The sequence below is a fragment of the Lepidochelys kempii genome, chromosome 3 (assembly GCF_965140265.1).
Source record: "Lepidochelys kempii isolate rLepKem1 chromosome 3, rLepKem1.hap2, whole genome shotgun sequence".
NCBI classification, from domain to species: domain Eukaryota; kingdom Metazoa; phylum Chordata; order Testudines; family Cheloniidae; genus Lepidochelys; species Lepidochelys kempii.
The window spans coordinates 130301774-130328431 of record NC_133258.1 but is presented as its reverse complement, the minus strand read 5'-3'; the positions used below and the strand labels follow the sequence as shown (position 1 = coordinate 130328431).

The 26658-nt window shown below is 40.9% G+C and overlaps 1 protein-coding gene across 2 annotated transcripts in view; it reads left to right on the top strand.

Annotated features, from left to right (window-relative positions):
- GALNT2 (polypeptide N-acetylgalactosaminyltransferase 2) overlaps positions 1 to 26022 on the top strand; it is a 154549-nt gene extending 128527 nt beyond the window's left edge. For both annotated transcript variants that reach the window (XM_073338037.1, XM_073338038.1), the window contains exons 12-16: positions 4756 to 4848; positions 5032 to 5115; positions 9649 to 9775; positions 22431 to 22550; positions 25517 to 26022. In XM_073338037.1, the coding sequence (XP_073194138.1) occupies positions 4756 to 4848; positions 5032 to 5115; positions 9649 to 9775; positions 22431 to 22550; positions 25517 to 25672 (580 nt within the window). In that variant the 3' untranslated portion in view covers positions 25673 to 26022. The remainder of the gene's footprint in view (positions 1 to 4755; positions 4849 to 5031; positions 5116 to 9648; positions 9776 to 22430; positions 22551 to 25516) is intronic.
- The last annotated feature ends 636 nt before the right edge of the window (positions 26023 to 26658 follow it).

Sequence of the window (26658 nt, the reverse complement as noted above, 5' to 3'; positions counted from 1 at the left end):
TTAAATTTCAGGCATTTTGACAAAGCAAAGGAAAGGCAGACACCAGATTCAGAAAATGACAAGAGGTGGAGGTTCATCCCTTATAAGTTTTAGCCCAGTGGTTAGGGCATTCACCTGGAATGTGAGAGAGAGAGAATTTGAAATTGTGTCTCCCACACTGAGGGAGAGTACTCTACAGTCCAGGTTGCAGTGTCATTCTCACACTTTCCCTGTACAAATTGTCACTATGAATGACAATGGATAGTCATTGGGCCAGGGAGAAAAAGCTTTTAAGGGAGGCACCATCACCACCTTCTCCAACAATTTTGACAGGTTTCAGAGTAGCAGCCGTGTTAGTCTGTATTCGCATAAAGAAAAGGAGTACTTGTAGCACCTTAGAGACTAACAAATTTATTTGAGCATAAGCTTTCGTGAGCTACAGCTCACTTCATCGGATGCATTCAGTGGAAAATACAGTGGGGAGATTTATATACACAGAGAACATAAAACAATGGGTGTTACCATACACACTGTAATGAGAGGTTTCAGAGTAACAGCTGTTAGTCTGTATTCGCAAAAAGAAAAGGAGTACTTGTGGCACCTTAGAGGCTAACATTTATTTGAGCATAAGCTTTCGTGAGTTCCACTGAATACATCCGATGAAGTGAGCTGTAGCTCACGACAGCTTATGCTCAAATAAACTTGTTAGTCTCTAAGGTGCCACAAGTACTCCTTTTCTTTTTGCGAATACAGACTAACACGGCTGCTACTCTGAAATCTGTAACCAATGTCTCTCTTGCTCTGCCTTTCCACATGGCTGATTTTCCTCCTCCTCCTCCCCCTTTGGCTGCCCAGCTGCATCAAGGACTGAAAGGCGGTGAAAACCCTTTCAAGTCACTGTAATTGCTTTGGGGGGGAGGGGGGGATAAGGTTAATTATTACAATTTTGTTTATACTTGAATTGCTGTTGACTAAATTAGGAAGTATCCCTGACAAAAGCCAGAAGCAGAGGGGGAGCTGAAAAATAACTCCTCGGTTTTGGCTGAAAGGGAGTTTATTTAGAAAATTAGCAGTTTCCACAAGGAAATTATCGTCAATCAAAACGCAGAGATTGTTTGAGCTTCCTCTTTGCTTGTGGTTTTTGCACTCAGGAGTTTTTGACCAGCTTGTGGTCATTTCATTTCCCCTGCAGAATCAGAAGGATACAAATTAAAGATGTCTTTAACTCCCAAAGCAATATGTGTTTCCAAAGATAACATAAGAACAGCCATACTGGGTCAGACCAAAGGTCCATCTAGCCCAGTATCCTGTCTTCCAGCAGTGGCCAATGCCAGGTGCTGCAGAGGGAATGAACAGAACAGTCAATCATTGAGTGATCCATCCCCCGTTGTCCACTCCTAGCTTCTTGCAAACCAGAGGCTAGGGACAGCCATAACATGGGGTTCGCAAAAAGAAAAGGAGTACTTGTGGCACCTTAGAGACTAACCAATTTATTTGAGCACAAGCTTTCGTGAGCTACAGCTCACTTCATCGGATGCTCAAATAAATTGGTTAGTCTCTAAGGTGCCACAAGTACTCCTTTTCTTTTTGCAAATACAGACTAACACGGCTGTTACTCTGAAACATGGGGTTGAATCCTTGAACATCTTGGCTAATAGCCATTGATGGACCTATCCTCCCTGAGCTGATGAAGATGGGTAATGTCCCATAAATCACTAGAGATTTTTATTGCCAAATGTACAAAATAGGCTTCAGAGCATGGAAGGAGTTAATGAAATAAAACTTTAATTCCCCAAACGATCACTTCTAATTTTGTAAAAGGTAATAAGGCTCCCTCTGGGAGCAGGGGGTGTGTGTGAAGAGAAAGTTTTGACAGGAGGAAGAGCTGAAAAACTACATTTTAGAGACTTTAAAAAGTTTGTACTGGGAATATTGTCCATATCCTTCCTGTCCAATCGTACATACCTCAGGAGGTCAGAGAGATGTCTAAAAATGACCTAAAGTACATAACTACTTAAAATAGAAGGTTTCAGAGTAGCAGCCATGTTAGTCTGTATTCGCAAAAAGAAAAAAGGAGGACTAGTGGCACCTTAGAGACTAACCAATTTATTTGAGCATAAGCTTTCGTGAGCTACAGCTCACTTCATCGGATGCATCCGATGAACTGAGCTGTAGCTCATGAAAGCTTATGCTCAGATAAATTGGTTAGTCTCTAAGGTGCCACTAGTCCTCCTTTTCTTTTTTTTAAAATTGAAGGTGTCTCACAATCTCCCAAGTCTAGAAGCAAATGCTGGGTTCCACTGAGAAGATGAGAATCTCCCCCTCTGTCATAAATATAAAGGGAAGGGTAAACCCCTTTGAAATCCCTCCTGGCCAGGGGAAAGCTCCTCTCACCTGTAAAGGGTTAAGAAGCTAAAGATAACCTCGCTGGCACCTGACCAAAATGACCAATGAGGAGACAAGATACTTTCAAAAGCTGGGAGGAGGGAGAGAAACAAAGGGTCTGTGTGTCTGTCTATATTCTGTCTTTGCCAGGGATAGACCAGGAATGGAGTCTTAGAACTTTTAGTAAGTAATCTAGCTAGGTATGTGTTAGATTATGATTTCTTTAAATGGCTGAGAAAAGAACTGTGCTGAATAGAATAACTATTTCTGTCTGTGTATCTTTTTTGTAACTTAAGGTTTTGCCTAGAGGGGTTCTCTATGTTTTTGAATCTAATTACCCTGTAAGGTATCTACCATCCTGATTTTACAGGGGGGATTTCTTTATTTCTATTTACTTCTATTTTTATTAGAAGTCTTCTTGTAAGAAAACTGAATGCTTTTTCATTGTTCTCAGATCCAAGGGTTTGGGTCTGTGGTCACCTATGCAAATTGGTGAGGCTTTTTATCCAACATTTCCCAGGGTGCAAGTGTTGGGAGGATTGTTCATTGTTCTTAAGATCCAAGGGTCTGGGTCTGTAGTCACCTAGGCAAATTGGTGAGGCTTTTTACCAAACCTTGTCCAGGAAGTGGGGTGCAAGGTTTTGGGAAGTATTTTGGGGGGAAAGACGCGTCCAAACAGCTCTTCCCCAGTAACCAGTATTAGTTTGGTGGTGGTAGCGGCCAATCCAAGGACAAGGGGTGGAATATTTTGTACCTTGGGGAAGTTTTGACCTAAGCTGGTAAAGATCAGCTTAGGAGGTTTTTCATGCAGGTCCCCACATCTGTACCCTAGAGTTCAGCGTCGGGGAGGAACCTTGACACCCTCAATAGCATAAAGCTCCTATTTCTAGCCTTACAGAATCTGATGACAACATACTATCAAATTGTGATATTTTTATGCACAGAAAATCTGTTACTGGGACAGGATTGCCCAAACCAGTTCTCATATGAGGTAATTTTTGGCATATAGGAATACCATATTTGAAAGAGAAGGGGAAAATATTTCTTTGGTAGGCTGACCTATAAAGAAAAAGCTTTTGGAAGCTACCTAGCATTTTGGAATATTACAAATATTTGTAAGTTTTGGGAGTGATGGGCAACTGAGGCAGTCAGAGGTGTGTGATATTTATCATTTGGTTCTGTAATATTTGCTACATGGATGCTGCTTCTGTGTATGCATATGTAACACACCAGGTTTTTTGAAGACAACATCTAATCAGGTAACATGTTTCTGTGCAAGATTATCTATTTAATGTTGAACTGATAAAAGCTTAGAGTTGCTTTTTGTGACTGTACTCAAGCAGAAGAGAACTTTTTTACAGAATGATGAGAGGAATATTCTGGAGAATGACAAAGCTTTAGTCACGTTGCAGCTCAGAATAGGTTTAAAGACACTCTTTTTACATAAAGATAAATATATAAAAATACACAGAAATCTCTGAAGAGTTTGGACAACATTTTCATATCTTTAATGCAGAATTTGTAACACTATTTAAATGTCTAACCTTCAGCTTATTCTTTGTCATCTCAGCTGTAACAAAACCTCTAGGTTCATAAGTCTAAATGTTTCACCACTTAAAATTATTTATCCGTTCAAGGTGGTGTGTAGTGGAGGAACAAAAAGGAGGTTGAGAAATGCACATTCCATAAGATGGTGTGTCAGTTTTCTCTGGCTTTAGTGAAAACTGCTTGTAAAATAAAAGGCAAACTGTCAAATATTGCCAGCTGTTGAGATTTTAGATTCTTCCAAGTTGCTGATTCAAAAACTACTCAGTAAATTTGGTTTCTTTGCAAGATGTGGCCTAATGAATTAACAAAATTGCTTTCAAAAAGAGCTTTGTAGAAAATGAAAGCCTTGAACTAAACTTTTTACCTTTTCTAATTGGAAGCTGGGACCTGCTATTAGGGCTGGTCTGCTATTCCTGATTAACACCATGTATGAACTCTTTTATTGCAAAATAAGTATGTCCACACATGGAATTAATCAGGAATAGGTAATCCACTTTAAATTCACACCCTATCTTCTTATGGGTTAATTTTCATGTGTTGACAAGCCCTTAGGCTATCTCTACACTGCGGGACTATAATGGCATAGCTGAGGCACTTGGTGTGGATTTTTCACACTCTTGAGCATTATAGCTATGTTGACCTAAATTTTAAGTGTGGAGCAGGCCTGCTCCACAAGGAAGGCACAAAGTCCATTCCAAATGTGTGTGCTTCAGTCATAGCACCTCTCTGCTATGTGTAGTAGTGGGTGGGGAAAAAATAAACATAATCAAAACAGACAAAAATAAGTGTCATGATTGTGACAGGAGTAAACATAATCTGCATCTCAATTTGATTTGTTCCTAGAAATACGCGTAGGGCAGCAGAAGTGTGGATGGATGAGTACAAAAATTTCTATTACGCAGCAGTGCCTTCAGCCAGAAACGTACCTTACGGCAAGTAAGTCTAATCTGCTGCTTCTTGCTATTCACTTATTCTGTTTGCCATTAGTAGTTCATGAGAGCAAAGGGGTGTTTCATTTCTTTGAAATATATTTCTACTGATAAATGTCTCGCTTATTAAATGTGCTTTAAAATGCATCTAATGCAACTTCCAGAACTTGCTGTTTTTGTTTCTCTCTAGTATTCAAAGCCGAATGGAATTGAGAAAGAGACTTAGCTGCAAACCTTTCAAGTGGTATCTTGAAAACGTCTATCCTGAGTTAAGGTGAGTCTCAAACAGCCTTTCTGTTTTCTGGCAGCGTAGGTTCTTTCTTTACCTGGCTTTGGCCAGAAACTTTACTATGTCTCCTCTGCACAGGCATCTAGGATATTAGCTAGTTAAAACATGCAGTTTTTGCTTAGTACTTTATTCTGCTTTCATTTTCTTCACTGACCCATCCCCTTTCCTCTTGCTCCATATCAATATTGCAATTGCATCATGTGATTCAGTTACTGCTAAGAGGGCTGACTTTCTTCTCCAAAACTGCTGTACTCTTGGGCTAGCTGCTTGCTGGAAATGCATCATTCTTCATCCTTCTCTGCTCTCCTTCAAGCTGTTAGCTTCACCAGTGTGACATGCTTAGCTCTGTGAGAAGCCTTAAACTAAGTGCAGTGAAAAACTTTTACTGCCAGTTTATTGAGTGATCCTCCCATGTAGAGTTATGTGATAGGTTAACTGAGGTCTTCAGATGAAAACATTTAAGGTACACCTCTACCCCGATATAACGCTGTCCTCTGGAGCCAAAAAATCTTACTGTGTTATAGGTGAAACCGCGTTATATTGAACTTGCTTTGATCCACCGGAGCGCGCAGGCCCGCCTCCGCGGAGTGCTGTTTTACTGTGTTATATCCAAATTCATGTTATATCTGGTCACGTTATATCGGGGTAGAGGTGTACTTTGGAGGCATTGGTTAGAGCCCAGGCAAGAGAATATCTGGTGGATTTCCATTCATCTCTTCTGTAGGACAGAAAAATCTTCAGAACTGTATTTATTTAGCAGACAAAGATTTTAAATGAATAAAACCACCATTGCTCAATATCCTACCACTAACCCTACCTGTCAAACCTAGGGGGTCTGTGAGCTAGTATCTGTCATACAGCTAATCTTATTAAATAATTGTAGAATAGTATGTGGCTTTTATACAGTAGTACATTTCTTGCTGTAGGAATTCCAAAACACTTTAAGTTAGAATACAGTTAGATAAATACTGGTAGTACAGTGATCTTTGTAGGCAAAAGCAGCAGCTAATATACCCTCAGTAAAAACTTTCACAGACCCATAAATATTAGAACCTGTCTTATAAAGAGGGATGATAATGGTAAGGAGACGAGTTATTTTTTTTTCTTTTCAAAAAGTGCCATGGGATATATACTTTCCCTTAGAGTTGGGCAAAAATGATCTATGATGTCCCTTTTGAACAGATGTTCCTCTCCCTGCAACTCCCCCTCACCCGTACCTACCGACAGTTATGCTTTAAGGTCTCTTGTTTTAGGATTTGCATGAATTTCATTTGAAACTTAACTAGAAAATTTAAGATTACTCGTACCTTCCTGCAAGTCCTCAAGCAGCTAATAAATTTGGCATTTTGTAGCTTTGTTCTTTCACCATGTCACCATCTTGAATTTTACCTCAAGATGGCAATGCTAAATTTTAGTTGATGTATCCTCAATGGAGGCTTATAGATAACTTATAACAAATACTATACCCCAGTCTTCAGTAAATAAAGCATTATTAACCTGTAATTCTTTACCATGTCAAGCTTTTAAAATATTAGCTTAATTTATTTTAGATATTAGCAGTTAATTACGGCTTAAACCTCCTTTGTAAAGTCAGTGTCCCAGACCCTCATTCTTTCCTAATAAATGGCTCTTTTTAAAAATGAACCTTCCTTAAAAGTTGGGGAGCTCAATGGTTAGTGTTCAGATCCACGTTAGATTTTATGCTAAACTACTTGTTCAGTTGTGGCATAAACTCTCCACCTGTCTTTGCAAGGCTTTGGGGCCAAAATGTCAAGATTTCAGTTGCATCCAAACTAGAATAAAAATTTAACAATCACTGCAGTTTTGAATCCAACCTGGAATCAAAACCGTAGGGGTGGGTTCTGTGCAGGAATTACTTGATGAGATTTTATGTCCTGTTATGCAGGTGGTCTTCTAGGCTTAAAAAAAAACAACAAAAAATCTGACTACAAGTGGTGAGAACTGGGAAATCACTGTTTATCGATTTATAAATCAATCAATCATATGCAACTCAGTTTATCTGGGTAAGATTATCCTGCCTGAATTTGTAGTTAACTCAAAGGAAGTTGCCGGGCTAACCCACCAGAAATGAAACAGTGGCAAAAATAAGACCTCTGGGGTAAACAGCTTCAAAGGAGTTAACAATGGCTGGACCATCAACAGGGAAGAAATTGTCTGGCTTCATCCAAACTAAAAAGGTTTACTCTTCCCAGGGCTAAAGCCAGGGATCTTGGAGGATCCTAAACCTCAAAGACTTTAGAAAATGGAGGAACTTTGGGTGAGCTAGAAAAGACTGCGCAGAGTATGTCAGTGGAAAGTGGACAGTCTGGCAAGCACAAAGGAATGTAGTCTGCTTCTCCCTGCCAGAGAGAGAATCAGCAGGGCAGAGGGGTTCTTACATCTTAAACTTTCCTTGCCAGCTTTTATAAAGCAATACCCATGTGTGTAGATGTTCTGTTTTATCTTTTGATCTGTGTGCTTTGTACTTTTGAAGAATACAATTTCTGTGTCACTGCAAACTTATGTTGTCACAGGCTCCTGAAGGGAAACTCTTACTGGTGCCAAAAATGAGGTTGGGCTTCTGGTGTTAACCGTGGTTGGGAACCACTGGGGGTTGCAAGTCAGAGACCCAGTCACAAAGTGGTTGGACTGCTTGGTTCCACCCAGAGTGAGGTGCAGGAACCTGGCCTGTCAGGGTGTACTAAAGATGGACTAAGGAGACCAAGGTGCAGTTCATCCTGTAGCTCTGACAAGGATTTGGATTCAAGGTTCCAGTTTTGGCACATTCTGTAACATTAATACATATATATTCATAAATCTACATGAAAAATGTTGAAGTTGCAAAATCAAATGCACAAAAATTAAGGAATTCCAGAGTAAAGTTTGCCTGTGCAACTTTAATTGAACCCTCTTAAATTGTATACATTATGATAGTATTTAAGTGACCCTATATTTTCCACAGGACATCTGCCTTATTCAGTGTTCAGAGTGGAGCAGTGGGATGGGTGTGAAGGGAGGCAGGAACCTATCCATCATCTAAAGAAGAGGACTGGGGGACACAGGGTTGACCTGAGTGCCTGGAGAAACTGGTGGAAAGCAGAGGCAGTAGGAGCAGGATGTGGGAGGCAGAAGTAGAAAAGGCAGGATAACCCAAGGCCACCTCCCCACTCTATTATCCTGCCATTTATCCGTATTCCACCATGTCCATTTCCATGTTTATTCCTCTGCATTTGAGTCAGGCTGTCTTCTTCTCCCCTTCTGTGCTGACTGGGTGCCAGTAGTGTGAACACAGGAGAAATATTCTGTGCTCCTAGTTCTGGTGCCTAGTGCTCAGCAGCCCAGGGAAACAATTGCTGTAAAAGTCCTGCTCAGCTTTTTTTTTTTTTTTAAAGCATGCTCAATGCAGATGAAATCTTTGCTGCCAGTCCCTAAAAAGCCTCTACTGAATATGCGTAATAATCTTGGGGCAGGGACTGTCTTTGTTTTCTATTTGTACAGCACCTAGTGGTCTCGGAGCCACTAGGATCGAACCCAGGGCCTCTGGAGCTTAGTGCATGAGCCTCTACTATATGAGCTCAAAGTCATATGGTTGTTAGATTAACAAGACTGCTCTGTAGCCATAGCTCTCTAAGTGGTCTCAGAGCCACTAGAGGGGACAGAACACCACACCCAGGAAATTGAGTAACAGGTGCTGCCCCAGAACCTGCATGGGGCATAATAAAGCACCTGGCGTATTATACCTGCCACCCATGCCTAGCACAATATGGTCTTGGTCCAGGATTGGCGCTCCTAGGCACTATGGTAGTACAAATAGTAAACCATGATCTTCCGTGGTCTATAGAGTCACCAAATAGTGAATTTTTCATGGGGAGCACAAAAGGCAGCTCCTTAATGGCACAGAGACACTCTGACAAATGTCAAGTCCCTGCTCCAAAGCATGGAGGCATTAGTTTCTCAAAGGAACAGTTGTATTTGTGAACATTGACAAAGCAACATATTTTCCGCGAACTTCATTTTCAGAAGTGGTAGAACTGTTTTTTTGCTGAACTTACAGAAAAAAATCAGCCTAAGGCAGAACTGCAGCATGCCAAATTTCTGCCTCAGTGGTTAAAGTTTGACAAAGTCATGAGCTACGCAGAAGAGGGATTTATAATGGAAAGAGTTACACAGTGGAAAGTGTTATAGAACCTTAACTACACACATTGCTGCCAGCCACACTTGTGATGGGACTTTCTAAGGCTCATGTTCATTGTAGTTCTCCAGTATATTTCAGTCATATTCAATCTTTTAGCCTACAAATCTACTGGACTGCTTAGTTATGAGAGCAGGGTCTCTTGACCAAATAATAACTTGTAACTTCTTCAAAATGTTGTGGGGAGTGGAATATAGCCTGTGTACCAAATAAAATAATTGCCTGTTGCCAATTGCCTCATCTAGAAAGCTGTTAAATAAAGGAAGGGCATCAAAGTTAAAGCAAGAGAGAAATTGAATTAAAACAAATGTTTCTTTTATATTTAGGGTACCTGATCATCAAGATATAGCTTTTGGGGCTTTGCAGCAGGGTACCAATTGCCTCGACACTTTGGGCCATTTTGCAGATGGTGTTGTTGGAGTTTATGAATGTCATAATGCTGGGGGAAACCAGGTCTGTATGCTATTAAATTATTTTTTAAAAACCTATAGTATTTTTGAAAAATACAGAATTTGAGGCAGGCAGGCAATGTGTACTAGTGTTGGGAAGGTCGAATCAACAAGGTTGGCTAAATCACTTGTCCCTCAAATAACTTATCATTTTGAGTTTTAGAATCATAGAGGCCAGAGATGGAAAATGGGGATCAGCTAATCCACTCTATATCTCAATATTTTAAATTGTCACTCTTACTCTGTAGCCCTATCCCATCATCACCAAAAGTTACATCTTTCCTGTGGGGTATGTCTACAGAAAAATAATAGTTTGGGCTGAGAGTTTGTATCACCATATTCTGTAAATGTCCTGAAGACAAGGGGAAAAAACAAATATTTTTTATATGGGGCTGTTCCCTTTCCGAGTTGGGGGTTGCGAAGTGTGAAAAATCTTTCTTAAATCCCAGACATGTTCTTTCAGAAAACACATCACATCCAACTCTTTTACAGTAAAGATGGTGTTTCAGTAAATCCTTTCCAATCCTTCTTTTAAAAACTAATTGCAAGTGTGTCAAAGCAGTAAACAAGAACTGACTGGAAACATTAATTACTGCAAAGGATCTAATTATACAGTGGTGTCTTACAGGCACCATTAACAAACTACTTGCATATGCTTTTTCTCTAGTTTCCTGTGCTTGTTTTGTACACAAATGGTTTTCAAATAGAACTCAAATACAATTAAATTGATATTAACATTGTTAATAAATAAATAACAGGATATATAGTTAATTTGCTAATCAGTCAGTTTTTTCTACCACATTAAACTATTAATCGAATCTCTTTAAATTAAAATGGGGGGGCGGGGGGATCAAAATGAAAATCTGACCAGGATCACAAAACTAAAAAATACGAAAAATTCCAGAAAAATCATCCTATCAATCTGAATGTATTCCTACCATACCATCAGCTTTAGAGGCATCTTCAATTTCAGTCTCTTCTCCAGAGACGAGAGAGAAATGTTTCCAAATGGTATTGTATTTGATGACCTTGTGTAGCTGCAGCTATAGCCAAAGAGCACACAGTACAACTCATGAGGAGAGTTGAAAAAAACTTTAAGCCTCCTTTGTACTTCCCTGATCCTGGGCCAGTTTTTTCCTGATTTGGTCTCCAGTGGAAGTTATCACAGCTTGAAGGGGATGGGATTGTTCAGGTACCAGTACTCCAGAAAGAGTTTCTGTAAAATTAATAGACTAAATCTTGACTCTTGTTTAGACCCTGCATCTGGTATTTTGATCAGTGAATGTTTTGAAAACTGTCCTGGGAATCTCCCAAGTGGATACAGGGCAGAGGCTGACTACTGTGGCAAACTTGCCATATTCAGAATGAGCCTTGACATTACATTCAAAAAGCTAGTCATTTAAGTATGAGAATATCTTTGTTTGAGAGACGTAGCAACCGTTGTTGTTGTGTACTTGATAAATAATGTTGGCACAGCAGAAAGGGCATAGCGCTAATACTGAGAGTGACTGTTGCTCACACACAAACTGAAATATTTTCTGTCATCTGTGTGAAAATACTCATCCTTTAAGTGGAGAGCCCCAAACTGGCCTTGAGAGGAAAAGGTAAATATTAGGGCTGTCAAGCGATTAAAAAAAATAATTGCGATTAATCACACTGTTAAACAATAATAGAATGCTATTTATCTAAATATTTTTGGAAGTTTTTCCACACTTTTAAATATATTGATTTCAATTACAACACAGAATACAAAGTGTACAGTGCTCGCTTTATATTTTTATTATAAATATTTGCACTGTAAAAATAAAAATTGTATTTTTCATTTCACTTAATACAAGTACTGTAGTGCAAACTCTTTATCATGACATTTGAACTTACAAATATAGAATTATGTACAAAAAACAACTGCATTCAAAAATAAAACAATTTAAAACTTTAGAGCCCTACAAGTCCACTCAGTCCTCCTCCTTGTTCAGTCAATCGCTGAGACAAATGTTTACATTTGCAGGAGATAATGCTGCCTGTTTCTTATTTACAGTGTCACCTGAAAGTGAGAACAGGCATTCACATGGCAGTGTTGTAGCCAGCATTGCAAGATATTTATGTGCCAGGTGCACTAAAGATTCATATGTCCCTTCATGCTTCAACCACCATTCCAGAGGACATGCATCCATGCTGCTGATGGGTTCTGCTCGATAACAATCCAAAGCAGTGCAGACCAATGCATGTTCATTTTCATCATCTGAGTCAGATGCCACCAGCAGAAGGCTGATTTTCTTTTTTGGTGGTTCGGGTTCTGTAGATTCCGCATCAGTGTTGCTTGTTGAAGACTTCTGAAAGCATTCTCCACACCCGTCCCGATCAGTTTTTGGAAGGCACTTCAGATTCTTAAACCTTGAGTCAAGTGCTGTAGCTGTCTTTAGAAATCTCGTATTGGTACCTTCTTTGCGTTTTTTCAAATCTGCAGTGAAAGTGTTCTTAAAATGAACAATATGCTGGGTCATCATCCAAGACTGCTATAACATGAAATATATGGCAGAATGCAGGTAAAACACAGAGCAGGAGACATACAAATCTCCCCCAAGGAGTTCAGTCATAAATTTAATTAATGCATTATTTTTTTTAATGAGCATCATCAGCGTGGAAGCATGTCCACTGGAATGGTGGCTAAAGCACGAAGAGCCATAACCATGTTTAGCATATCTGGCACATAAATGCCTTGTAATGCCGGCTACAATAGTGCCATGCAAACCTCTGTTCTCACTTTCAGCTGACATTATAAATAAGAAGAGGGCAGTGTGACGGGTTCGGTCATAGAGACCCCCTTGGGACTGTCGCCTGACATGCTGAGACTACCTCTGAGCCCGTTTTCTCTGCTAGTTTGGGCATTCAGAATCCTGTTTTGTTGAGTTAGATATGCTAATCTGCTGCAACACAGACCCAGGGTCTGACCCACGACCCCAAAGTTGCAGACTTAACTGAAAACGGCTTAGCAAGGGCTCCTGTCTCTAGCACCCAGCTCCCAATGGGATCCAAACCCCAGATAAATCTGTTTTACCCTGTATAAAGCTTACACAGGGTAAACTCATAAATTTGTCCACCCTCTATAACACTGATAGAGATGCACAGCTGTTTGCTCTCCCAGGTATTAGTCACTAACTCTGGGTTCAATAATAAGCAACAGTGATTTTATTAAGTATAAAAAGTAGGATTTAAGTGGTTCCCAAGTAACAGACAGAACAAAGTAAGTTACCAAGGAAAATGAAACAAAACATGCAAGTCTGAACCTAATACAGTAGGAAACTGACTACGGGTAAATCTCACCCTCAGAGGTGTCCCAATAAGCTTCTTTCACAGACTAGACTCCTTCCTAGTCTGGGCCAATCCTTTTCAGACCGGTGTTGTGGGTTATGGCCTGGGTCCAGCAATCACTCACACCCCCGTAGTTTCAGACCTTTTGTTCCAGTTTTTTCAGGCATCTCTTTGGGGTGGAGTGGTCCTGTCTTGAGCCAGCTGAAGACAAAATGGAGAGGCTTCCAGGGCCTTTTATATTCTCTTTCTTATAGGCGGAAACCCCTTTGTTCTTCCATGCAAAGTCAGAGCAACAAGATGGAGTTTGTAGCCATGTGAGCAAGTCACATGTCCAAGAATGATTCAGCTTTTTGCAGGCCAATTCCATTGTTTACATGTTAGTTTGAACGTTCCCAGGAAAGCTCAGATGTGGATTGGCGTCTCCCAAAGTCCATTGTCAGTTTCTTGATTTGGCACTTACTGAGAATAGTCCTTTCTCAAGAAGCTGGCCAAATGCTTCACTGAGGCTACTTAGAATCAAACACATTGAGATACAAGTACATAGCCAATATTCATAACTTCAAATACCAAAATGATACACACATACAGACAGCATAATCATAACCAGCAAATTACCACCTTTCCATAGACACCTTACTTCACCTCCTTTGTACAAGATTTGGTGCTACTGTAGGAGCTTGGTTGTAACAGTGATCTATACGGTCACAGTTCATGTTAATAACATCGCAGGCAGCATTATCTCCCGTAAACTTCAACAAACTTGTTTCTCTTAGTGATTGGCTGAACAAGAAGTAGGACTGAGTGGACTTGCAGGCTCTTAAGTTTTATGTTTTGTTTTTGAGTGCAGTTATGTAACAACAAAAAAATCTACATTTATAAGTTGCACTTTCATGATAAAGAGGTTGCACTATGGTACTTGTATGAGGTGAACTGAAAAATACTATTTCTTTTGTTTATCATTTTTATAGTGCAAATATTTGTAATTTAATATAAAGTGAGCACTGTACACTTTGTATTCTGTTGTAATTGAAATCAATATATTTGAAAATGTAGAAAAACATCCAAAATATTTAATAAATTTCAATTGGTATTCTATTGTTTAACAGTATGATTAAAACTACGATTAATTGCAATTATTTTTTTAAATTGTGATTAATGTTTGAGTTAATCACATGAGGTAACTGTGATTAATCGACAGCCTTAGTAAATATGATAGAAGCTAACGTCAGCAAGTGAAACTTCCAATGAAGCTGTACAGCTTCTGTAGGTTCATAGTTGGACAAAGGTTTTTTTCTGTTTTGGTCTGAGAGAGAATCTTCCTCTGTACTGCTGAGGTTATTCTTCTTTGACCACCAGCTTCAGCAAATACTACACTCTGAACAGTTACTCATGAAAGAGATTGGTTGGGAAGGGACAGGACTTGGAAATGGCTTGCATAGCCAAGATGAAAGGATTCTAGGACCCACCAATCATAGTAATTCCACCCTTAGCCAGAAAGAAACACACCACCTGACCTCCAAAAGAGAAGCAGAAGTTAAAAGTGCTCTGGGCTTTTGGATAATATTGTAAATTTGTGTTCTTCCTGTTGGAGATGATAAATAGGTGGCAGAAGTTGAAGTAGCTCTCTACCTAAAAGCATTTTTTGCTGCTCTGCCTCTTCTGATGTTGCTGAGGCTGCTGCTTATGTAATTGAGGCTGGCTGCCAAGTAAGGTCTCTGATACTGGAAGGAAGATGTCGAGAGCGTCTTCTGGCCTGATAGAAAGAGTCCCACAAACAGGTGTTCTTCATTTTCTCTTGAGGCTGAAAAGATCCCCACACTCTTTCCTCTTTCACCTAAATGAGAGGGTTTTCCACATGGGCCTGAGCTTTAGATGAAAGACCCAGTGCGTTGAACCAGGAGTATCATCTGAGAAAACTGCTGATGCCACCATACAAGTTGAAGTATCTGAAGCCACCCACAGGGCGGACAAATCCCTCCAGTGGCAGTTCCTTTGCTGGCATTTCTGCTCCTCAGGAAAGTGGTTGACCAGAAGGAGTATTTGTTCCCAAAGATTAATTTTTATTTTGAGGTCTTAGATTTCTATTTTTATTATTTGTTCTGAGAGGTATCTCTAATTTTCTTAAAACAACAAAAATCAATATGAGTTCTATCTATTCTTAATGCATGTGTTGCTATACAAACCAGTAGACATTTTGTTTCCAGGAATGGGTGTCTGATATGGGCTATATTTGAAGAAGTTTTTGTGGAGACAGCAGTGTGCTTGAGTGGACTGGGAAATGTATGGGAAGACCTGGGTTCTAGTCACAATTCTGCCACTGGTTCACTGTGTAACTTAGGTAAATTTACCTTTCTGTACCTCAGTTTCCATATGTAAAATGGGAATAAATATCTCCTTTGCAAATACCTTTGAGATCTATGGATGCAAATTACTAGAAAGTAATACCTACCGCTTAACTGGATGTTGTTTGATGGAGAAATTCTTCATAACATTACCATTTTACCTACTATCCTCCCAGAGGATATGCATTTTAAGTTAGTTTTTATATATGTGGGATTGACTTCACCTACAACATTGAAAGGAATTGGCACAGCACCATAGTTGCCCACATTCCATGAAGGGCTCGTGCAAGAATCCCCCTGAGAGCAGTGGCTTTACGATGTTGATCCTGGTGCTCCTGCCTTGCTTGCAGACAGGAGCACAGATCCAGGAGAGGTGATCTGCCATGATATGTCATTATGGAGAGCTAGTTACAAGCTAATTCTTTTTTCTGCATTTAAGCAACCACCCACTTGAAAAATCCTTTCAACCCAGTGTATTTGAAACTACCGGTATAGTATCCTGTCCATTCCTTTCTCCAATTAGTTTGAAAAGACTGTAATGAAGGGAAAATTGGATTTCAACTTGTTTTAGATGCTTTTGTGCTTGGTTTTGAATAGCTTAAAGATCATTTTATTCAGCTCTGACTAAAGCATGATTGAGTAAACAGAGGTCCCTTTGTGAGTAGACCTAGAACTCTGCGAGGTTTTAATTTTCTTTCACCACTCATTGGAAACACTGAGGCAATGCTGATAATTCTGAACATAGTCTTTTGAAGTATTAACTATCTTGCTCAGGACTGACCTGAAAGCTTTTCTCGTGGCCCCGTGAGAGGGTGGAATTTTTAGCAGGGATTTTCACTGACAACATGAAAGCTTTAAGATTTAACTTCACTTTAAAGGGAAGTTCCTAGAAGAATAATACTTACCCCTTGTTATGTTGGCATACCAAGGCTTTAACTTAATAGAGCAAGTGCAGAAACCCAAAAGTCTGCCTCTCTGGTTAAATGTAAGCTAGCAGCTGCCCAGGAGCAGAGATGAGGGGTGACATTTTTAAACGGGAGATATCAGAATTAACTTTCTATAAGGGGAAAGAGTATCAAACATGCAACTTTCTTGCTTCCTAGTGCCACTTTGACTTTAGTGTTTTATCTGATGCAGTCCACATTGGGAAAGTGGGGAATCATGAGCATATCTGTACATACATGCTGTATTAGGGTATAGGAGGATTCCCACCTGAATCTGGAGGGTGGATTCTGGTTTGTAATCTGTTAACCCACCCAACAGAATAAGATGTCTGATCTGAATTGGATAATTATCTTGATAGAATGGGGGGTCGCTCCCAAAACAGGATGGTGGAAGTGAGATGGTGAGCGCTGTACTCCATTTGGGAGGGCAACATACAAGAGGATGGGAACTTCATGGTTTGATAGCTTACAGACAAGTATGTAGAGTTTTGGTAAGGGTATGGTATAGAGGAGGTGTTATGTTGTAAAAATAGATGCAAGGGGGTGGATGGATTTAAGTGGAGTGCTTGTCCCAAAACCAATGAAGATGCAAGGGGCAGAGCTGAGGTTGGTGTTGGACTTCAAATGTATTGACTTCGGGGCAGTTAGGTTTTTAATCAAAAGTACTATCATGATTTTTATCTGAACCCAGGGTTGGATTGTTCAGGTGTGGGTGGTACAGATTAATTGCACCTCTTCCAAGCTGCTATCTTGTGCTCAGAACTGCTTCATACATCCCAGCATAATCTGAGAGTGACAACTCAGTTTGGCACCATGAGTAGGTAGAGGAGGGGTGGCCAACCTGTGGCTCCTTGCATAGGCACTGATTCCGGGGCTGGAGCTATAGATGCTAACTTCCAGTGTGCTGGTGGGTGCTCACTGCTCAACCCCCTGCTCTGCCCCAAGTCCTGCCCCCACTCCACCTCTTCCCCCAAGGCCCTTGCCCCTTTCCCTGAGCCTGCTATGCCCTCGCTCCTTCCCCCGCCGCCCCATAGCCACCTGTGCATGTGAAATAGCTGATTGCAGTGGGTGGGGGGAGTAGGCACTGATTGGTGGAGGCGCTGGGGAGCGGCTGGGGGGCTGCTGACATATTACTGTGGCTCCTTGGCAATGTACATTGGTAAATTCTGGCTCCTTCTCAGACTCAGGTTGGCCACCCCTAGGGTAGAGTTTGAGAGAAATCCCTCCATATCTTTTTGCCTATCAAGAATGAGCCACACTCAAGGAAGCCCACTGGGGCATCTCAGCTCAACCAAGGGAAGCCAAGCCCAACAAGCCCAGTGGAGCTCAGAAGAGCTGCAGGATTTTATTTTGAATATCTGTGTAATCTACTGTGAGAATTGCCTCATTCTGGCAATGTGGGGTTGGAGCCTGGAAGAATACTCCACCTTCTCCTTTCTAACTTGCCCCCTCGGTCTGTCAGTGTCTGGTAATCTTCAAGGAATGACAGCAGGTTTTTCAGTTTTAATTAGGCTTTTATTATTTAAGTAACAGCTATGCAAAGGAAAGTTTTATATGCAGACAATAGGGGGAAGATTTTACTGAGTCACCCATTAGGGCGATTTGAGTACTTAACTAGAAAGCATCTAGAGCAGTTGTTTTCAAACTTTTTTTCTGGCGACCCAGTTGAAGAAAATATTCACGCGACCCAACAAAGCTGGGGATGAGGGGTTTGGGGTACAGGAGGGGGCTCTGGGTTTGGGGGTGCAGACTATGAGGTGGGGCCAGGGGTGCAGGAAGGGGCTGGGCAGCACCTCCAATGGGACTTCTAATGGCCTGGTCGGCATGCTGACCAGAGTCGCCATTGCCCAGTGCCTTACATTCCGCAACCCAGTACTGGGTTGCAACCCACAGTTTGAAAACCACTGATCTAGAATGCCAAGGCTGTCAGACAGTGCAAGCCTACAAAATTGTTTTGCTTTAACTTTCCAAAGGGAATGCAATCTGAGCCTTAACACTCAACTGTTGACTAGGAATATCCTTGTTTCTCTCCAGTTATGATGTTATGCCACCATAGTTCCTCTGGAACTTCTACCTCTGTGGACACTGCAGGTGTGAATTAAAAAGTACCTAGCTTTTGTTAACATAGTCCTGTTAGAAAGTGGACTATGGTAAGTAGGCTTAGGTACCTTTTAATTTGCCAGCAGCATGCACACGGGGAAGTTAGATTGCAGCACTTTGGTGCGCTCTGCAGTTCATATCTACATAGTACATTCTGGGGCACTGTGTAGACGTAGCCTCAGTTAGAGCTCATTGGAGCCCTCCTGAAACATAACTAGAGTCAGAAAATTAGTGAAGATTTAAAAAGATATATATTTTTAGAGAGCCTACGTTGTTCACAGAAGTGACCAGCTTTACCAGCTAGCTGGTACTGCTTATTTCCATTAAGCATCAATGTGGATCTCTGAGGGTATACATATCAATGGTTTTGATGTTTAGAAATTCACATGAGGGTTTTAAAATATTGGTTCCTTTACATAATATTAAATCAAAGTCCTAACAAATGACCATTATTTTTACTTTGCTCTTAAACAATGGCAGTTAATCGTATAAGGATTGGAGGGAAATATCCAGCAAATGTCACGTTTCCGTTACCTGAAACTACACATTTTAAAAATACTTTGAGTATTTAGTTTGTTTTAAACTGGAGTCTGAATTTTAGGTAGGTTTGTGGTTCACAAAGGGATGGTGGGGAGTTAACAATATTCTTGTGCTTTCCTTTACACCTATGATGTATAATTTCAATGTCTCTAACTGATGAATTGCTAGCAGCTGTTTACTAAATCGGTATGATGGTAATAGTTGGTAATGGTAGGAGATTGGAGAAATTCTGATTATTCTTTTTGTGTATTCTCATGAGGAAATTGAGTCATTCTTAATCTAGTGGAGTTGCAAGAGAGAATGCATGCCAAAAGTGCAGTTAAATCAGAAGATAAATCAAATGAAAAATTTGATGATATAATCAGCTAATCTAATTACGGTCATGGGTGTTGCTTGCAAAATAGTTGTTAATGTTATGGCTAATAAATTGAGTCCTGTGCAACTAGGTCTCCTATTACACAGCTCAGAATCCTCCTCAGGCACCAGGAGTAGACTTTATTCTTGAAAAGCCTAATTAAGAAGCGAATTGAAAGTGTAGAGGTAGCCTTCAATGGTAGAGGGAATTAGCCTGGGAGGAAGAAGGAATCCAGAGAATGGGGAGTGATCAGGAGCTGTGACCAGGCTCCCGGGGGGCCACACTGAGGTTACTCAGTTAGGGCAAACTGCAGATAATGAGGCAGACAAACCCCAAAGCTGGTGGATATTCCAATACTTAGATTTACCAAACCAGCATACAATAGCTTCTGTAATACCTCACTGGTTACTCAGAAGCCAAAACACAGTTCCCTTATAGCAGCCCACTCTTGGGCTTCCTCCCAGACAACCAAGTTAAATATGATGAGGATTACTGAAAATCTTATTCCTCATATAAGAAAGTTCTACCAATCCCAAAAGGGTCAGACACATTACCTCCCGAGTTAATGAATATTTCAGATCTTCCCTAAGTACACACTTACAGCCAATTCTTATTAACTAAACTAAAATTTATTAAAGAAAAGAGAGAGAGCATATTGGTTAAAAGATCAGGATACATACAGACATTAATACATTTCTGAGGTCAGTTTCATAGTAGAGATGGTGAGCTTTGTAGTTGCAAAGAGTTCCTTCAGAATTAGTCCATAGGTTATAGTCCAATGTTCATATCCAGGCTGATCCACGTGGGACTGGAGATCTCAGTCTTACAACTCAAGCTTCCCCTGCATAAAGCATCAAGCAGATCTGAGATGACAGGATCAGGTCCCAAGAATTTTTATACAGTTTTTGGGCAGCCTCTTTACCATACAGTTCTGGGTGAACAATAGGCTTTTGAAGTGTAACATTCTATTTCCTATACATCACTGGAAATTAACTACCTGGATTAACATAAGGTAATGTATCCATTAACCCGTTTATCACAAACTTTAAAGAGGCCATAGATGAGTGGTTTTCAAACAGTGGGTTGTGACCCAGGTCAGCACTGTCGCCTGGGCCATTAAAAGTCCCATCAGCATTGCTGCTCAGCTAAGGCAGGCTAGTCCCTACTTGTTCCAACACCACGCTGGCCCTGGAAGCGGCCAGTAGCATGTCCAGCTACTAGGCAGGGGGACCAGAGGCCTCCGCGTGCTGTCCCTGCCCCAAGCACTGGCTCCACACTCCCGGACAATGGGGGAGGGGGAGCGGTGCCTGTGGGCGAGAGCCACGCAAAGCTGCTTGCGCACCTCTGCCTAGAAGCCAGACCTGCTGCTAGTTGCTTCCGGGGCGCAGCGTGGTCCACGATGCCAGGACAGAAGAGAAGCCTGCCTCTGCACCCCGGCTGCGTCGCTGACCGGGAGCTGCCGGAGGTAAGCCCGTGCCCCAGCCCAGAGCCCACACCCTGAACCCCTAATTCCCGACCCCACCCCGCAGCCCTCACCCTGCACTCCAACGCTCTGCCCCAGCCCTGAGCCCCTTCCACACCCCAAACCCATCATCCACAGCTCCGTTGGGTCGCGGGCATCACCAGTTTTCTTCAAGTGGGTCACCAGAAAAAAAGGTTTGAAAACCACTGATATAGACAATGACATTATTTCACCCAAGATTCATCTAAATGTTAATATTCCCTTTTGATCTCTGAATCAATCTCTGATCTCTGAATAGCTATAGTAATAGACAGGAACTGTCTGTTTACAGGGCTAACATCTAACAAGATATAAATAAACACAATTAGTATCACCTCTAACATCATTCTCTAACAATACAGGTTTGCATTTCAAAGTTCTAGCCCATCTCACATGGAATGGCCCTAATTACCATTTACATACTTTTTTTAACCTGTCTCTAAAGGTTGAATCTGGGTAAATTAGCCAGCAAGCTGCTTAACCCTTTTTGGTCATGTGTCACAGGAGCATAGAGACCAAACCTACCTTTTTCCTTTTAAGAAAATACTAGGAAGTTGCATACAAAAATGTGTTTAAAAGAAAATTTATTTAGGTGGCAAAATCCACTTGATAATTAGGTGGCAAAGTCAAACTTGATAATTAGGAAATGTCAATCTGTAGTTGCCCTTGCGACCTTAATTTGGCCTCTTGTGCATATGTATTATGATAGTATGTGAACATTTACACTGATGATTTTCCACGGCTCCCCTGCCTCATTTAGTGCCCAGGATGGTAGGAAGAACAAGTAAGCAGAATTATTGAGTGGGGAACAGTAAATCTGACACTTCCTAACTTTTAGGTATTTTGCAATCTAAACTTTCATTTAATGTACTGTCATGTGTGTAATATAAACAAAAGGTGGCTTTTATGTAGCCAGGTGTATAGCTACATCCTATCATGCATTACAGCCAGCAGAGGGAGCACAAGGCAACAGTGTTTCTCCAGAGTTATGCTGAGGCACTGAGTGGATGTCTATGCAGCGTTTTGAGACCACGTGGGCAGATTTGTGTTGGCGGGGCCCACACTAGCATTCTAAAAATAGCTGCATAGATGGCTCTTTGAAGATGAGGCTCATGCTTTGAAGCCTTGGCAGGTGGAGGGGCTTCAGATTCCAAACTGCAAGTATGTTGACCTGGGCTGGGAGGCTCCCTGCTGTGGGCTGTGTAGATGTACCAAGATGCAATTTCACAGTAAATTAGTCCTCAGCTACGTTGTGGGTTCTAGAGGACCATGTTTCAATATGGTTCCAGCTAAAATGGGCTCTGAATCTGACCAGTCATAAGTAAAGGTTGTCAGTTTGGAATATTAGTTTATACTTTTTAAAACTCTGGAAAAAGCACGCTTCAAACACTTGATGCTTTAAATCCGAAGTGGGGCTCTTGGTTACAGAAAGTCTCTTCTGAGCCTTTTTACAGAAGCCTAACATAGGCCAGCTCAGCATGTGTGCATATGTTTTTGCACCTTTCTATGTTCACAACTATATATATACAAATCTATATAATTCATTTTATTTCCTTGTCTTCCAGGAATGGGCCTTAACTAAGGACAAGTCAGTGAAACATATGGATTTGTGCCTTACTGTTGTGGACCGAGCACCTAGTTCACTAATAAAACTCCAGGGCTGCAGAGAAAATGACAGTAGACAGGTGAGTCCATAATGTATTAATGTAACTCACTGTGCAAGCAGTTCTACTGGAAAATCAAAAATCTCCATGTGTGCGCGCACACATGCATAACCTGCTGAGGTTCTTGGCCTGTACAAACCAATAGTTTGCTCCCTGCCCCACGTGTGTATGTATCAGGATGCAGATATGACACTCTGCCAGCAGGACAGTTGGGAACTGCAGTAGAAATGAAGTGATGCTGTGCTTGTGTGTTGAGCGCTTCACCCATTTGTGTGGCTGCAGAGAGGCATTGATAATAACTCGATTTGAGATGGACATGAAACTCAGAAAAGGAGTCCAGTGGAAAAGAGACAGTATTAGTGGAACAAGTGTAAGGATGCTACATTTTTTCCACTAAATTATATGGAGGTTAGATATTTAGAAGAGGGCTGTCAAAATCTCTTGGTAGCCTGCTAAAAGTGACCCCTCTTTTAAGGTCTCTTGGTGGTATTAAAGCAAACATTATTTTAATAATCAAGGCAATGTGCCCACAAGAATCTAAATGCTGGCAAACTAGGTAAACCTAAAACACTGAAACAACAAAGGCTCAAGACTGTTTCCTTTTTATGACCTTAACTGAGGAAAGATTAAAGATACATGCAGGCATATGTAAAGGCAAACCGCATTCCAGAGACCATGGCTTCTAGATGGAGAAAATAGCGTGTAACCCCTCCCTTCTGAAGATTGTAACCTGGGAGGCCAGGAGGTCCAAATTTAGGCCAAGTTGAGCCCTCATTTACACCCTTGAAACCCCTATGAAGTTTTGAGGTTGCATAGGTATAACTGAGGGTTGCGTTTGGCTCTATTTTCTATTGAAGTCTTTTTACTAAGGTATGTGAGTATGCAGTTGCTTAAAGTGCATTACGAAATATGGGTGGAAAGCTACAATAACACCTGCACAGTAAACTTTTTCCCTCCAAGTCCTCCATCAAATAATTCTAGTGAGAACATCTCACAAATACCTTAGAGGTCTTTTGCAGCTTTGCGCTCAGATGACCTCCTTCCTCTCCCCATCTAAAACCAATAAGAAATGCACTAAATCTGTCCGTATGAGGTAACAGTTTAGTATAACATGTTTACAGCAGTCGGGTCTCTAGAATATGTGGTTTAGATTTTTACTGATACGTGTTGTCTGTCTCTCTGTTTCAACAACAAGAATGTTAAGTGCTCATAGCACTTGTGTAATCTAGAGACTTTTTTATTTACATTGCAAGTGCATATTTTTCTTGTGTTCCTAAGTGAAACCATCATAAGTTAATATAGTAGAATGTAAAGGAAGACCTAACAAATAATTGCCAACATATATTACAGCTTAGATGTTAGTATAATAGTAAACAGTGTAATGGTAATATAATCATAAATGCAAGGAGCAGAGATCAATAAGAGGGGGGGTGTGCATTTAGAGGTTTTGTCCATGTAATCTCAATATACAAAGCTTGCCTTATAAGTAGGTCAGCCCAGCAGCGGTTGTGCATACTGCATGGGTCTACGCTATCAAAACTATTTCAGAGACAGATCCATAATATATTTTTGAAGCTCGTATTTCAGCGAAGCCTGAACATGTGGCAGTCTGTCTCTCTGAAGAGAATAGAGCTCAATTCCCTCTCCCTCAGCAACCAAGAACTGACATGTCTTACATATCATTTAAAAGGAAAATATTACAAGGAAAAGACTTTCTGGAGTTGGGGAGAAGGCAAAAAATGAAGGAAGACCTAGGACTGCACTTTGTGAGAGCACCAGGCTCCCTAAACAAATTGCATTATTAAGCAGCACAGTTATTTTGTCTTCCAGTTGCCATGCACAAGTAAAATCACATTTGCAGTGTCATCTCGGCAGCAAACCCCTTTCATATCGTCATAGAGAAGTCTGCTCTGCAAAGCCATGGCTTTTTCTTTCCTCCGAGCCTCTGTGCTTTTGTGCTCACGGAGCAACCGTTCTGCAAACACTTCATGACTGGGAGTTTGCTTTCTGTGAGATACTATTTAATGAGAATGTTAACTAGGGGACCAACGAAACATGTTTTACAAAATATGTTTGGGTCAGAACTTTCAGGTATCTCCCTTCCCTCTGTCAGCCCAACCCTTCTCATCCAGGAGAGGAGACCAGTTCTGCTTATGCCAGAGTCTATGCACAGTTGCCAATATTTAAGAAAATTTGGCAAAGGTCAGTTCTTTGAATAGGCTGTGACCTGCTAGGTCTCCATCTGTCAGAGGGTTTGTGTGCATTCTAGTTACAGTATTTACCAACATTGTCACAAACTCCACCCTTAAAGGCAGGACAAGTATCATCCCTATTTTAACAGATAGGGAAACCAAGGAAGAGAGTTCCTGACAAGGGTCACAGTGGGAAAACTGTCAGCCAGAAATACAACACAGGTGTCCCTTGTTCTGAGTCCCATACTTGGTCAATCAGACAACAGTCCTCAGCATTGGCCTGGCCAATGCTGCTTTTAACAGCCACAAATTAATTAGGTGGATTCCAAAAATTTGAGGGATCTATGGCCATGGTTTCCACAACCTCTGAAAGACCGTCTTGGGGATCAATTCTTGAGATTACAATTTGAAAACATTGTGGGAGGGGGGGAGCTGAAGTTAGTGCTGATATTTCTATGTCCCGCAGGTCAGGGGGAACACAGCTGCAGGCTTTGCAGGCCTCTAACCTGGCACTGCATTGGGATTGTATGTATTTGAGGAGAGAGCTGGACAAAATGACTCTGTGTAACCTCCATTTCTAGTACAAAGTATTAGCTGGATTAATGGTTCCTTTAGCATGGCTTGTGATAGTTTGGACAAGTCTTAAAGGACAGTATCTAAACTATTGTCTCAGTATTCAGAATTACCACAAACAGAGGCTAGGAAGGGATTCGAGGATGGAGAACTAGGAAGGCAGGATATGAAACACATCTTTATCCACACTTGGATAGCTCATTACTTTATTTTCTTTTCCAGAAATGGGAGCAAATTGAGAGCAACTCTAAACTGAGGCATGTTGGCAGTAATCTGTGTCTAGACAGCCGAAATGCCAAAAATGGAGGTCTTACCGTTGAGGTCTGCAATCCTTCTCTGTCGCAACAGTGGAAATTCACACTTAATCTACAGCAGTAGAAGGGCTTACACACACAACGCAATCTTGTTTCCTAGACATTGGGCAAAGTTTTGATTGCATTACTGATATATTTCTTAAACTTTCCACGGAACTTATATACCTCAGTATTCCATCTTCGTCTGAAAGTAGGAGAGAACAAAGCCGAACACAAGAGAACCAAGGGGACGTGGAACACTGCAATTATCTCACTGAACGTAGTGCAGCAAAGTTCCCTTCTGGTGTAAAGACTTACCAGTTCCTGTCTGACTTCAGTTTAGTACTTGCACAGCAGATGATTAACATCCCTAGAAACAATTGATGTACAGTAAAAAAATGGATCTTAACATGCAGAAGGAGGGAAGGGAATAGGGTGGGGGGAGGGAGAGTGGGGGAATATAAACTGCTAGGAGAAATTGAAATCTCCATTTACATAGAAATCCTCATTTGTGGTTTCCAGAAGCTGAAGTGTCATTTTGAAGGTTTTTTCCATGTGTAATTGGTATATTTGAATATGAACTTTTCTATGATGGACTCTAAATATATATATTATATATATAATATATATATTTTATCAGTTCCCAACTGTTTATCAGTTTTCCTCATCTTGTAATTACCAACCAAGTGATTAACATACGTAAACCGGAAAGTGGATTGGAATGTTGAGAGAACAAAACTTTGTGAAGGTGTGTCTTGTTCATGCTAACACTGGATGCTTTTGCTTTTCAAACTGGACCTGCTTCTTAGCACTTCACCATCTTTGGAGATTGTGGAACGCAGGAGGAGGAAGCGGAAACAGCAGAACAAACTGATGGATCTGCACACATCATTGCTTGGATTGTCTCTTCTGACTGGGAATTCAGTACATGTGCCCTGGGTATCTGTAAACTTGTACTTGATATTTATGTTGAACATTTCTCTAGTACTTGGTCTTTAAAATACTTTTTTCCTTTATTAAAAAAAATTTACATAAGCAGTGCAGCTCTTTCACAGGTGCAGCCATTGGGGT